Here is a 13,909-nt window from a genome sequence, read left to right as displayed (position 1 = left end):
TTTTATAATATGCCAATGTTCATTATCACTTTCTTCATCACTATCACTGTCTGATGAATCAGAAACACTAGAAAACGATGGAATGTTGTTGCAGGAACTCCCTTCCGCTTCGCAGTTACAGATCTCAGTACACTGAAGATTATTAATTTTCTCCTACACATGCATGTATTATTTGAACATGTAGGCCTACATATTGAACAGGTACATCTGTTAAGCTCAGCAACTGCTTCAGGGACAGCCTGCTTTTCTGACAAGACAGGTCTCAATTTACCATCTTCCATAAAGCAGGTGGCGATTTCATAAACATCTTAAGGGCTGTTTTTTCCCAACACCATTAATATGCCCTGTAATTATTTTTATCACAACCGGTAATAGCATGGAAGCCTGGTTAACGTTACTGCTCTTTCTGGTCCAAGATGATCGTCTATTCGCTGAAGAGCCACTCTTCTTCTGGTTTCAGCGGTACCTATCACAATTCACACGGCAAGATGTCAAAACAAATTTATTTATTTATATATGTATATATATATATATATCACATATATATTATGGTAATAACCATTAACAGCATATGGCAATTGCATATAACTAGCTCTATCATACGTTTTCATTTTACAGTACAGATCGGTTATTATTATTATATTAATATGTATGCTAAAAAGCTAAAATAATGGAAAATGGCAACCATTTTAAATTGTAATAGCTCAAAAATGTGTACAATATTTAGTTAACTGTTGTTGTCATTGTTATGAGTGAATTTCCAATTGAATACTGCATTTTAATGACATAAAATTACAGTATTAGTGAACATTTTAGGAAAAAATGGCGGCCATTTTGAAACTGAAACTGCTGGCAACCCCCCTTACGTATGAAAAAAAAATGTTGCACATACTTTTTTGATTTATCAAAGTCTACTCTACATCATATCCAAATTTTAAAAAATATAGCAAAAAAAATGCAACCTCTGATATTGCTACATTTCGGACTTGACTATTTGGCTCGTGTGCACTTTAAGAACCCAGTGCATCCTTCGAGAAAAGTAGGGGGTTACCCCGGTGTACTGGTCCATTAAAGTCCCCTGTTGTTAAATGGATATGCCACGTAGGACAGTGATTAAGTTCACTTATTGGCATATCTTGGCGCTCGTGCCTAAAGAAATAAAATGAAATGAAAGAAAAAAAAAATACAGTATCCGAAGAAATACAGTGTTTTTAATCAGTTCTGGCCCGGTTCCACTATGTTGCGAAATGGATTCCTCTGGGCGAACCAGGTTGAAACCAGATGAGAGCAGAAACTCCAGAAGGTCAATCGTTAACGTTTTCACCAATCATTAATCCGTATTTAGAGAGTGAATGTTTACATCAGGTCAATATTCACGCTTGAACAAGTCCAGTCACAACTAAAATACAACAAACCAGCTTCTACGTAGCAGAGCGAAGAGTTGGATGTACGACTGTGCAGATATTTGTGGAGCAGACTTCGATATTATTGTTTTCTTTGTCTTAGTCCACAATGTTTACGTGTAAAATGTTAAAACTTTCAGCAAACCACATAAAAAATAGTTGTGGTCGGTTAAATCTTCCTGCGTACTTGCATAACACTGGTAAGTCCATCTCGATCGTCATCTGATTCATGTACTGTCAGCTGTCTGTTTGTGTAGTGTAGGCCCTACACCGTAGTTGTAGGCTGTTGTAGGAAATGCTTAGCTAAAAGCAAACCTAAAACCTAGGCTGGCTAAGAATCAATAAACGTGATGCCCTCATTTGGGTGTAGTGTGGCATCATCATGCCCATATATGGGCACATCACAGAAATTTGTAACCAAAAATTTGAGAGTGTGGACAGAGCTTAAAGGAGCACAACACAAACAAATATTGTGTCAGCGCTTTATATTTTCTACTACTCTACATGAGCATAAGATTGGCGATACATATTTTGTCACTAACATTGCTGCCTCGTGCCGTTGAAGTGTCGGAGTACCTTGGTTATACATACACACATCAATTCCATTCTGTTCATGGGCCTGTAAAATCTTTTCTTAAAATCTGATTGGTTGCGCATATTTCACTTCCCAAAAAGTAGAAAACCGAACTCCAAAATTTGCCGTATTGAATAACCACAAGCGAACAATCTGGTGGTCAGGGTAGTGGTAACCTTGAAATTTAAACTGCATGGGATGGTCAAAAACGCTTTCAATTCACACAAATAAATTCACATAGTGGAAAACTAGTAAGACTGGGATAAAATCGCCAATTTATGATATATATAAAGTTTTCAGTCACATTGTAGTTAAGGCGAGGCTTCTTTTATATCTTGTTTTGCGAAACCCGCGCCCTCCAATGTTGATATTTTAGAATAAAAATAAAATTTAAAATTTTTGGCCAATTAGCACACCCGCTGCCAAAAATTGTAAATTTCAGAAAAAAAGTTTTTCTTTATTTTTATTATTCCCATCGCAGCCTTTAGGTTAAAATCTCCAAAAATATTTCTTCCTATTTATATAATTTTAAAGCATTGAACTTTTCCATACTAAACTGTTTACATTAAAAAATAAAATTTTATTTTATCCTCCGTCAGGATGTTTTTGGCAAAACTATCTGGCGATCTTTAAAAATACAACTTCATGAAACAAGAAATAAATACAGTCTCACCTAATCCTCATACAATGGCTTTACATAAAATGATGTCAATTTCCAACATAAATGACTCTAAATTTATTTTCGTCAAATTATGAATTCATATTTTTTTTATGAATGAAGATATTCTCAATCAAGAGTTTAGCATGACGACATAGCTGGCGCCGGCGATAGTCCGACGGGAGAGGGTGTGGGATTGATGTATTCGATGGGAACATAAGCGTGGTGAGAAAAGAAATCACTGATGATTTAGGCGACATGATGTTTTTGTTACAGGTCCTTGTTCATTGACAGCAGTACCGAAACCCAGGGCGCAAGAGTACGATGGCCCAAGCATGAAAACAGAGTGTCCTGGCCCAAAATCAAAGGTACCGTTTGTAACCTCATTTTCAATAAATAATTCCAATTTAGAGATGTGTATATATGGGCAAATTTTGTACCCAGCTAACATCCCATCAATCACTTAATTGTCAAGCCTTTAGTTAACCTTCCCCCAGAAATACATTCTTGATTGTATGTGAAATATTGTATTTTTAAAAATGTTTTTATAATAATAAAAATGATAAATATCAATTCACATTCACAAATGAGTAATATAAATTCAATACAAAAATACATAAAAGTAGGGATCTAAAAGCTAGCATTTGTAATAATGCGTATTAGAAATACAAAATACTGTATTCTTGATTATATTTTATACAAAAATTAAATACAAATTGAGAATGAACCAGTATTTTTTAGTATTGCTTTAGTATACTGCTTTTTTGATTAAATTCAGTTGAATGGACAAGTATATAGATGTTATGTCAATTACATGGGATTTGTTTACAGTATTTGCACAGTGCAGAACAGATGTTTTTAGCTGGCACCAGTTTCTGGTAGCCTTTCATTGGAACGGTCCTTTTCGCATCTGCTGGCTTGCTTTTATACCTTATTTTAAAATCATGTTTTCTTTGCAAAAATATTTCATCAACATTAGGCTCAATAAAAATAATAATTAGTTTATCACCCCTACCCACATGTCTTCTATGGTATAATACAAAAAAAAAAAGAAAAGAAAAGAAAAAACATTTTGGGGAAAAAAAAGTTTTTAATTTATATATATATTTGCATTATTTCAATCATGTATTTTACTTTGAATATCAGTGCACCTGTAAACAACCCAAGATGATATTTGTGTAAACAACCCAGCCTCTCCCTCATTACTTTTTTAGCCTAGAGAGGGTGATAAATTAATTATTAACTAATAACTAATAATAACTAATTATTATTGTAATGTATGTAAGAAAAGAATAAAACATGTCCTTTCAAGGTACATTATTGATATATTCACGGCACAGTTAATATATTTATGACTAGAAATTGCAAATTGCAAGTGAAGTGCTGTGAAGTACAACTGCATATAAATGTTCTTCGAACAAAATTATTTATGTGAGTCAAGTGAAAATAATGAATAATAAAACTATAACAAATAATGAGACACGACCCATTGTCTATATTAGAACACTTCTCATTGGGTAACAAAGTCGTAATTTTTCATTTTTGTCAAAAAGTGTCTATAGTGTGGTGAATTATGGTTTAGGTTTTTTTTTAATAAAGTTTCAAAAATTTCTATGTATGTGGAAAATGTAATTGCTTACCAAAGGTTACAATTTTTATTTTGAAGACTGCATAGTCTAGGAAGTGTACATTTTTTTATGGGGCAAGTTTCCAAGGGCGGGTTTTCTAGGGGCGAGTTGACTGCCAAAGAGTGTTGCCAAAGTGTATGTTGCCAAAGTGCGAGCCAGCGTGTTATTTGATCACAAGTGCGAGACATATCACAAGTGTGAGCCAGCGAGCCATGACGTCACGACAATAGATAGAGACGTTAGCCAGTTGTGCGAGGTATCGGTTGAGATTTGTGGAGTACAATTCAAAAAACAACTATAGGTCTAATAATGAATTATTGTGATGTTAAATAGACAATGTTAGCTATCAAAGAGCAACGTTGTTTTTTATTGGGACCTTCGTCTTCAAGGCTAGGCCTATACCATCCTAGCTAGTCTAGGCCTAGAGTAGGATAAGGCTAGCGCGACATGTGGACGTTGGTACGAGTAGGTTAGTCTACAAACGTCGCCTAAAGTAATTGATTTTACCCGGCAGAACGAAAGAAAGAAACTCCGCTCTTCAGTCATCTTAGGGACTCGTTTTTTTGACAAACAATGACCTTTCAGAGGTCAAATTGCTGTCAAGAATATGAATTGGCTGCTTCGCAATTAAAATCACGACATTTTATCAAAGTTCACGATTATATTAACAGGTAATGACTCAACCATGGCAGTGTCATAACCCTTAAAGCACAGACTTGTGTAACTGTTCACTCTAGTGTACAGATTGTGGATCAAATTGCAGGCCAATATTATATCTTTTACCCTAGATTACATAAACACAATTGTCATTTGACGTTTGGTTGTTCACTACTTGCTTGAAAACAAAGTGTGTATAGGATCTGCATCCATTTAAATTGTTGATTAGAATATTTTGTCGCTGACATCTAACACAATCAAAGTAGATTGTGTTAGTTCGTGAAATTACAGTAGCGCGTCAAAACGAGTGCGTATTGGTTGTCAAGCAATTTTGTATTCTTTACCACACAAAAAGTCAACAACAATAAATCTGGTATTTTGTGAAATCAAGAAAGTGCGTCAAAATACGTGCTTTCTTGATTTCACGAACTAACACTTAATCTACTTTGATTGTGTTAGTTCGTGATGTGAGCGACGATTTGTGTGCATTATACTGTACATGCTAACAGTACATTATTCATGTGCATAGGCCAGTATCATCAGTAAATACCAGATTTATTTGAGGGCCTTATGAAATTAAATGTTTGTAAAGAAAAACATTATGCAAATTAATTGCTTTGTTTTAATTTTTCCAGGAACTAATGAAAAGATATGAGAAATCCAACAAAGTAAGTATAATAATAATCATGGTTATTAAAATTAAGTTTAAATTGAATGTCCGTAAATTATTATTGCAAATTATTGCATCTTCAGTGACACTTAATTGTGTGACAAAAAGAAAAATCAGTTTGAGTCAGTAGTAAGAGTCCACCAGTCAGTCTGGTTAAATCAGTCAGAATCAGTGAGTCACTATCAGTTAGTGTCAGTCTGGCAGTCATTGTTATCAGTGTGACAATCTGTCAGCTAGTCGGTCAGTGAGAGTTGGTCAGCCAATCTGCCACTTTTAATCAGATTCTCAGTCAGTTTATATCAGTACTATCAGTAGACACAACTTTTCGAAAATATTTGCATTTTCACTGCAAGACAAGAAAAGGCGGCACACATTTGATAACATATATTGTGAAGGCAAACACATTGCAGTGCACTGTATCATGACATATCATACAGTAATGTGACAATATTTTTATGAATCATTCTCAGAGAATGTACCATAGAATACTAATGAATCTGCAAAACTCTCAGACAACGTAGCCAGCAATGAACCATTTACATGTGAAGGCAGTCAGATTGCTAACATGTTACATAAATTCCCTGGCGATCAGGGACCGGATTTATCAAACTAGAAATTAGCTTAAATTTGTCTTAAATCCATTTTTTTTTACTCAAGTCAGATCAATATTGCTTAACTTAACAAGTCGATTGTACAAATGCGCAATCTAAGACGATTTTTAAGCTAAGATTTTGCTAAGATGGTTTGATAAATCAGCAAGATATTTGTTTAGAGACATTTTAACTTTTTTGACTTAAAACATTTGCTAAGCTGAGATTGATAAATCCCAGGAGATCAGATATCAAAACACAGAAGTGAAACTGATGGCAAAACAGAAATTACCAAATTATCTTCCATTTGAACTTGTTTTATGTTTACCTGTGGCTATTTTTCATTTGCTATATTATCATACTTTATTTTTTTTATTTTGCCTTATTGGTTTATTCTTTTTTTCATCTTTTTTTATTTTCATCGCTTTAAAAAAAAAATATATTCTACATATTTCTATGTTTGAAATTTACTTTGGCAATTTCTATTTAAATGATTTTTATATTCATTGTGGCAATTCTTGTTTCCCTTTAATATTCTCCTTATGATTTTTCTTATTCCTTTATTGTCTTCGTGTTTGTGCTGTCTTTTTTTATTTCCAGTTTCTATTGTTGTATTTATATTGTAAGGAGCGAGCCCTTGTAGAGGTGTTCGTCACCTGTCTCCTTCACTTTTGTACTTTTGCATTTGTGAGAAGTTTACTAAATTAAAATTAAAATGTTAGTTACTTTTGAGATGACTGAAACCATGATGCCCCTATTGACTTTGATATCAAACGAAAATGTAATCAAATGCATGATTTTGTGGGCCAAAAAAAGTTATATTCACACAAAATCTTTAAATTGTAATCTAACTCTGTCCCACTTGTCTATTCCCCAGGGCCAGCGGAACATTTTAAAAAGTGGGGGCCCCCCACTAACATTTCTTTCCGATCATACAAAAATCTGCATAGACATTATATGTTTTCTACCAAAAAGGGGGTCCCCAGCCCCCCCGGTTCCGCCGGCCACGCTTCAATATATACATTTAAAAATTGAAAAAAATAAAGGAAATAGATTCTTGTTGAAAAAAATGTAGCAAGTACAAATAAATGCACTGAATGTTGAGTAAGATTGTTTTTCTTGCTTTTTTAGAATATTAAACATGTGCAGTTTGTTGTTGACCTTGCATCAAGTCTAGGCAACTATGTCGTGGACGTTGACGGCAACCGTATGCTGGACATTTTCATGCAAATTTCATCGTTACCTTTAGGTAATTTATTTGATAAAATCAAAATGTATAAATAAAATAAAGCATCCAACTACAGTCATTCAGAGCGTAAAAAACGATATGCAATACGCAGGCAGAGTAGGATGCCTGCGATATGCAATACGCAGGCAGAATAGGATGCCTGCTGCCGCTTGTATGCACTTTATGACCTGGTACTGCACTGCACACGATGGTATGATGGTAAAGAAAAATAAGGAAACCTACTGCACTGTACTAAAGTATATTGTATCATGTGAAAATCACATGTAGTGCAGAACTGGATAATATAGTCCATACCAAGGACAGTGGGTATCCTACACTAAGGAGCATTGTATTTACAAGCAGGTGTACACTATCTTGTTTTATTATACTCTTTAATAAAATGTACAAACTACAATAGAAGTGCATATGATTTGTATGTTCTTCAGGCATGACATTTTGAATGAATACTTTATTGAATATCAAACTGTTTTGTGAACATCAATTTTATGAATACAGTAGTTGAGGCTTGCCATCCCAAAACCAGCATCAGTGTCTAAAAATTTAATAATATAATAAAAATAATATTGATATATTCACATTACCCCATGTTTTTATTTTGTTGCTGTACATTATTTGTTGCTCTGATGTGTGACCCCAGAGGACGAAACTATTATATTTATCCTCCATCCATCCATCTACTGTACCTATCCATCTGTGATCAATCTATTCATGAATTAACCAATGCATATAAACCTACCCCTACTGTACTCCACATCCCATTTCAAGTACAGTACCAGCATTTCCTCACAAACAACTTTTTTTATTCCTTATTAATCAATAAATCAATCAATCACTCAATCACAGTAAAAAAGGTTTAGTGAATTTTTAATTGATCTTTCTTGCATGGGGTTTATTATTGATATATTACAGAACCTTTTTTAAAGAATCCATTTTAGTTAATTTTTAATTTTTTTTTATTGTGAGTTGGAGACCTTGAAGAAAAATCAAGTAAATATTAACAGCTTCCTTTGAGTCATAACACAGATAATGTACATGCATTGAAAAACAGGAAACAGTTGATATCAGTGGGGAAGGGGATGGTGGGGGTGGAAAAGGAGGTGTGGTTAGGGAGCAGCTTAGCTCAGTCGGCTGAGGTGTGGTTAGGGACCAGCTTAGCTCAGTCGGCTAAACTGGAAATAGCCATTGTACGTGCGCCTGTCTCTTATACACATCTAGATGTGTATAAGAGACAGATTGTGCACCGTCTTTTGGATGAGACATTTAAGCTGTTGGTCCTGTGTGCATTATGGCCTGCCTGGGTTACCCTTGGTGTGTTACAGTGAATATATCCATCTATCTATGCTAGTTAGACAAATATTATGAAAAGCAAGCACCTACTGTAGCATATTAAATTTTTTCCTACAGTTCTTTGCTACTAAAAGCAAGTTATGATGACTTGTACAGTATGTGCAGTAGTCTAGAATAGTTTTTGATGCTGATTGGCTTTGCCTCTTAATGATATAATTTATGACATTGACTTGGATGATTTCACTCTTTTCCATTTGTAATTATTCTCCACGGACTGTTCACACATTGTTCAGTGGCTTGTCATCAGAGTTGCATTCGTATGCTGCTCATGCAATTACATATTTCAGTTGTAAATGTAAAGTGAAGGATATGATATGATGATGATAATTTGGTAATGATAACTAACTATAATGATAATGTTAATTAATTAGTGATGATGATTTGGTAATGACAACTAACTATAATGATAGGGTTAATTAATATTGATAATGGAATGATAATGATATTGAAATGAATATAAATGAAATCATGAATAAATTAATCATGATTATAGTTGAGTGGCAATTGAGTCTTGTCAGTTTTGCTTGATATACCCCCATAGTTTGATGTTTTTTTTTATTCTTCTTGTGGTCTGAAATTTGTAATTTTTTAATGGAAAAAAAAAGGTTGAATACTGATCTTATTGTATTGATGATAGAGGTGATGAAGACACAGTGTATCAGTGTCCTAGGCATAATGCTATGGCCAGGCCTGAGAAAAATATTCTTATGCCTCCGACCATAGAAATTATGATCATTATGATACATATCATCTAAAACCAATTGTTATCTTTTCAACACAGGTGGGCAAAGTGCGGCCCTCCTGCGGCCCGCCTGCTGTTCTTCTGCAGCGCACGAAAATGAATTAATTGTTTTTTATAGCCCGGCACCAATCATATGTAAAATCAAAACTAAGAATAAATTAGTGTAAAAGCAGTTTTTTGAGGTTTTTGGAAGCACACTGGAAACAACAAAGTTTGGGTGCGGTCCCCGGTGTTAAATCAAAAATTCACTTTGGCTCTCTGACCAATTTTTATGCCCACCCCTGCTTTAATATAGTGCATTTATTAGTGTTTTTTGTTCTAAAATGCCTCTAGGTTAACGGTCAATGCTTCCGACAACTAGTCAGGCACTTTTTCCAGCCCTAACTATGGCCATCATTATTAACCTCGGCCATTGGTACATATTGTATGGAATGCATCACTTCCTGAGGAAATACTCAACAATGTTGAAGCTATTATTCACACACTGGCATCCAAACCTAACAGGTGCCTACACATACTTCCGTGTGAAGAGACAAGATAAAGATTCCTAGAACAAGTGGTCATCATCATTATACCACCACCGCCGCCACTAAATTTTTTTTTTCATCATCACCACAATGGTTTTCCTTATTATCACAAAAATCGTAGTTCTAATCCTAACTATTTATGTGCAATAATTTTCTTACATAAATTTTCTTTGGGCAAGTAAATTTAATTTGCTTTCTTCAGGTTACAATCATCCAGCTATACTTGATGCTATGCAAGACCCAGCTAACTTGGTAAGATGTATGTAAGAGTAGGGGGATTACCCCACTTCTATGGTTCATTTCAGCCCCTGTTATTGTGGAATGATGTGAACACAAGCTAAGCACCTCTCTGCAGAAGCTACAGTAACCATAGACCATGTCCATATACCAATTGCTGCGAGTTAAAATACCAGAATAGAAACATATATTGTTATTATAATCCCATCAAGTGTAGCCCTTCAACGAAAAGTTTCTTTTTCAGTTATAATTCAAAACAGTAGCCTCGTTATCGGTAGGAGTGTCATACCTGATAAATGACAATAAAAAGAGATCATAGGCCAAAATAAACAAACTGTTTCTCAGCTCTTTATTTCTCCTTTAGCACCGAAACCATGACAGTCGAGTACCCGCCAAACAGGTCACGTGAATAAAACTCACTGATGTTAACCCCAGGTCAGGTCAACATACACATTATCGATACCGACCACAAAAGGTGTCGTTGCAGACTACCTTCTAGGCTGTTTCTTTAATACAACTGAATTATTATCCTCCTCATTGAGTATTCATACAAAATTTATTTGCAAATTTTAAGATATTAACACAAATTTGTCCATAGGTTACAATTGCCAATCGTCCAGCATTAGGTGTGAACCTTCCTGAAGGATACCCTGAAATAATAGAAGACATTCTAATTCCGGTAAGAATCCCATATTATTGTTTTCGTATAATGTGAAAAGTCTGTAATTTGTATGTCATTCATGTTGCTTGAATTTAATTTGTATTGGAATCTCCAACACTTCCAGAATTGTGTCACATGTGAACAATACCAAAACATGTGGTCAGTAGTTCCATATATGAGATTTGTTGTCATCAATTATATTAACTCTTTTTAGGAAACTATTACATGGATTAATTCTATATAGTATTTTATACTGAAAATATTGCATTGTAACCTTGAAAGAAGAGACCAACTGGAGACCAGTGTATATCACTTAGAATTTCAAAGGGTCATATAAAGACTGACTGCAACACTTCATTCTTTATAATTACCTCCGCCAAGGAGGTTATGTATTCACTGCTGTCTGTAGCTAGATTAGGCAAAAACTGAATGAATCACCATTGAATATATCACCATAAAATTTAGTGAAATGGTACATAATGATCGAATAAAAGACGCCTTTCAATTTTCGGAAGAAAGGTCAAGGGATAAGGTCAGGGTCATCGAAATCAATTTTTTACCTTTGAGCATAAAGGAAAATAATGGAATTGTACCTGCATTCAGGCAGCACTCAGGAAACATTGTGCCTGAATACAACAGAATGATTCCATTATTTCATTGAGGGTATGCTGCAGTTTCGTCCATTAGCAGCCTGCGTATTGTTGTTACTGTATTCAGGTGTATCTCATAATTTTTGTAAGCAAATTTTAATCCTTAGCAGACCCTTTCTTGTCACTTGTTCTTTATCTTCATGAACCTTGCCAGATCGATGCCAACATAATTCTGTGACAAGGCTTCAAGAAAAAATGTTGCATCCGCCAATAAAAATTACTAGTTTAATTTCCAGCACCAAATGTTATTGTCCTGAACTACACTACTGCATCTTGGCTTCCTACCAATTGCATCCCAGTACCAACTTATGCAAAACAGACCTTCTTGTCTTTTCAACATGGGTCAAAAGTTTCCCACATGAATAAAATAAACGAGCAGTACTGGGTAAAGACAACTTGGTTGAAGTATTCATAGAAGTATTATGAAGATAAGCCTATCCAAGTGAACATAAAAGGGTCGGGGACCAGCACATAACTACCTTCGACTTTAGATTGACAAATATTGAAGTATATGTTAAATACAGACACAATGTATACATAGGCCTAGGTCTAGAGTCCGGTCACAATATGTAATTATATATATATATATATACATATACATAATGTATATATACATACATATACATACATATATATACGTATGTATACATATATAGTATGTCATTATAGTATTAAATGAATTAAATTTAACGTAAATATGGAAGAACCATAGGAAGAAAGAAGAATAGAAAAGGAACTCGGAGCGGCTGAAATACTTAGCAAAAATATTAATAATTTTGTATTTATCGCATCACGTTTTTGTGAAAATTTTTTAGGCACTAATCATCAGAGGTCAGTGTGCCGGCAGCCTACACATTTTATACATTCAGCATCGAATCCAAGACCTTGCGTGATTTCAAAGATATGTATGAGACATAGAACAATGCTATGGTTTTTTTAGGCCTAATGATATTTTTTGGTTCTACTTTCATTTTGTTACAAGTGGAAATGACCTTCAGTAAAGGCCCCTAGAAATGTTACCTTGTCTTCTTGTAATTGCATGTGTTAAACAGAATCATGTTTAAGCCTTGATTATGAGGATGTATGTGAAGTGTCCTGCCAAAATGATCTGTGTATACATGCCAAGTCAATTGGATATTTAAGAACATATGAAGTCATACTTAGAGAAAAGTTGGTTTTAGTGTTTCTGAATTAAGTATGTACATTACATTATAACATACATTCTAAATTGATGCTGCATTTGTTGTTTTTTACGTACATTTTGTAATGTTTCATTTTTCTGAAGAAAAAACAAATCAACACACACAAGTTATTAGTTGTTATGTGATTTTTTCAAAAGTGTATTTTTAAAAATCTGAATTTGAAATTGATCTTGGGTTTTACTAAACCAGGAACCTAGTTCAGTGATCAAACTGTATTACTATCTGAATTACAGTATCATTAACTGTTTCTGTGGTAGATTGTGTTTGTTTCCTGTAATTGATGGTGTTTGTTCCCTGTAATAAATTGTGTTTGTTTTCTGTAAATAGATGGTGTTTGTTTTCTATAGATTGCTCCAAAAGGTCTTGAGAATGTGCAGACAATGATGTGCGGGTCATGCGCAAATGAAAATGCTATGAAACAAGTGTTCCTGTGGTATAAAGTAAGCCAAGAAATAAGTTATTCTCCAATACGTGTGACTAAATAGAAGTAGAGGAGAGAGGTGAGGCAGGGGCTGCCAAACCTCCTGTCCACTACAGTTCTTAGACCAGAAAAAACAATTTTAATAACAAACTTTGGGCATGAATACTGTATGTTCTAAAACGCACAAAATGACCAAAATTGCTAAGGTTTTCTAGGCACATAAAAGGATTAGACTTATCATTGACCTAATTGTGAGGACATATGTGAAAAATAACACAGACCCCATCACAATGGTTTATTCCCTACATTTGACAAATACAATATCTAGTCATTGTTGATTTTTTACCATAGTAAGAGTATACTTTCATCCTTCAATGCATAATAGAAAAATACTGTAGGTGACCTCATAATAAGGTGGAATTTAGAAAACAGTAGGGGTGCATGCCTTGGCGATTTAGAAGATGAAGAAAATAAATGACTGAATAATTATTGCTAGACTCCCGGATGATATTAAAACCAACTTTAATTCTATGACACTTTCAAATTTTAAGCATTCTATTTCAAATCCTCACCAATAATTCCTGCTTAATCTTACCTGATTTTCTCTTACCTTGCATATCCCATTTTTATTATTCAAAATTTTGTTTCTACCTATGTTTCTTTTATTTTTATATGTGTATATGTATGTATGTA

At 34.3% G+C, this 13,909-nt stretch overlaps 1 protein-coding gene across 4 annotated transcripts in view; it reads left to right on the top strand.

The window, feature by feature from the left end:
* The first annotated feature begins 1,400 nt into the window (after positions 1 to 1,400).
* The window catches only part of LOC117117553 (4-aminobutyrate aminotransferase, mitochondrial-like), a 31,695-nt gene continuing 19,186 nt past the window's right edge, over positions 1,401 to 13,909 (top strand). For 2 of the 4 annotated variants that reach the window (XR_004446916.1, XM_033261886.1), the window contains exons 1-7: positions 1,401 to 1,603; positions 2,912 to 3,003; positions 5,556 to 5,588; positions 7,312 to 7,429; positions 10,248 to 10,297; positions 10,881 to 10,961; positions 13,143 to 13,235. Coding sequence is in view for 3 of the 4 variants with exons in the window: in XM_033261886.1 (XP_033117777.1) it covers positions 1,513 to 1,603; positions 2,912 to 3,003; positions 5,556 to 5,588; positions 7,312 to 7,429; positions 10,248 to 10,297; positions 10,881 to 10,961; positions 13,143 to 13,235 (558 nt within the window). In the remaining variant the exon portion in view is untranslated. The remainder of the gene's footprint in view (positions 1,604 to 2,911; positions 3,004 to 5,555; positions 5,589 to 7,311; positions 7,430 to 10,247; positions 10,298 to 10,880; positions 10,962 to 13,142; positions 13,236 to 13,909) is intronic. The other 2 variants (XM_033261883.1, XM_033261885.1) reach the window with 2 other exon arrangements.

This window comes from Anneissia japonica, unplaced genomic scaffold, assembly GCF_011630105.1.
Source record: "Anneissia japonica isolate Jap-2015-1 unplaced genomic scaffold, ASM1163010v1 scaffold287857_len828801_cov194, whole genome shotgun sequence".
Classification (NCBI taxonomy): domain Eukaryota; kingdom Metazoa; phylum Echinodermata; class Crinoidea; order Comatulida; family Comatulidae; genus Anneissia; species Anneissia japonica.
This window is presented reverse-complemented; position numbering and strand designations above follow the sequence as displayed.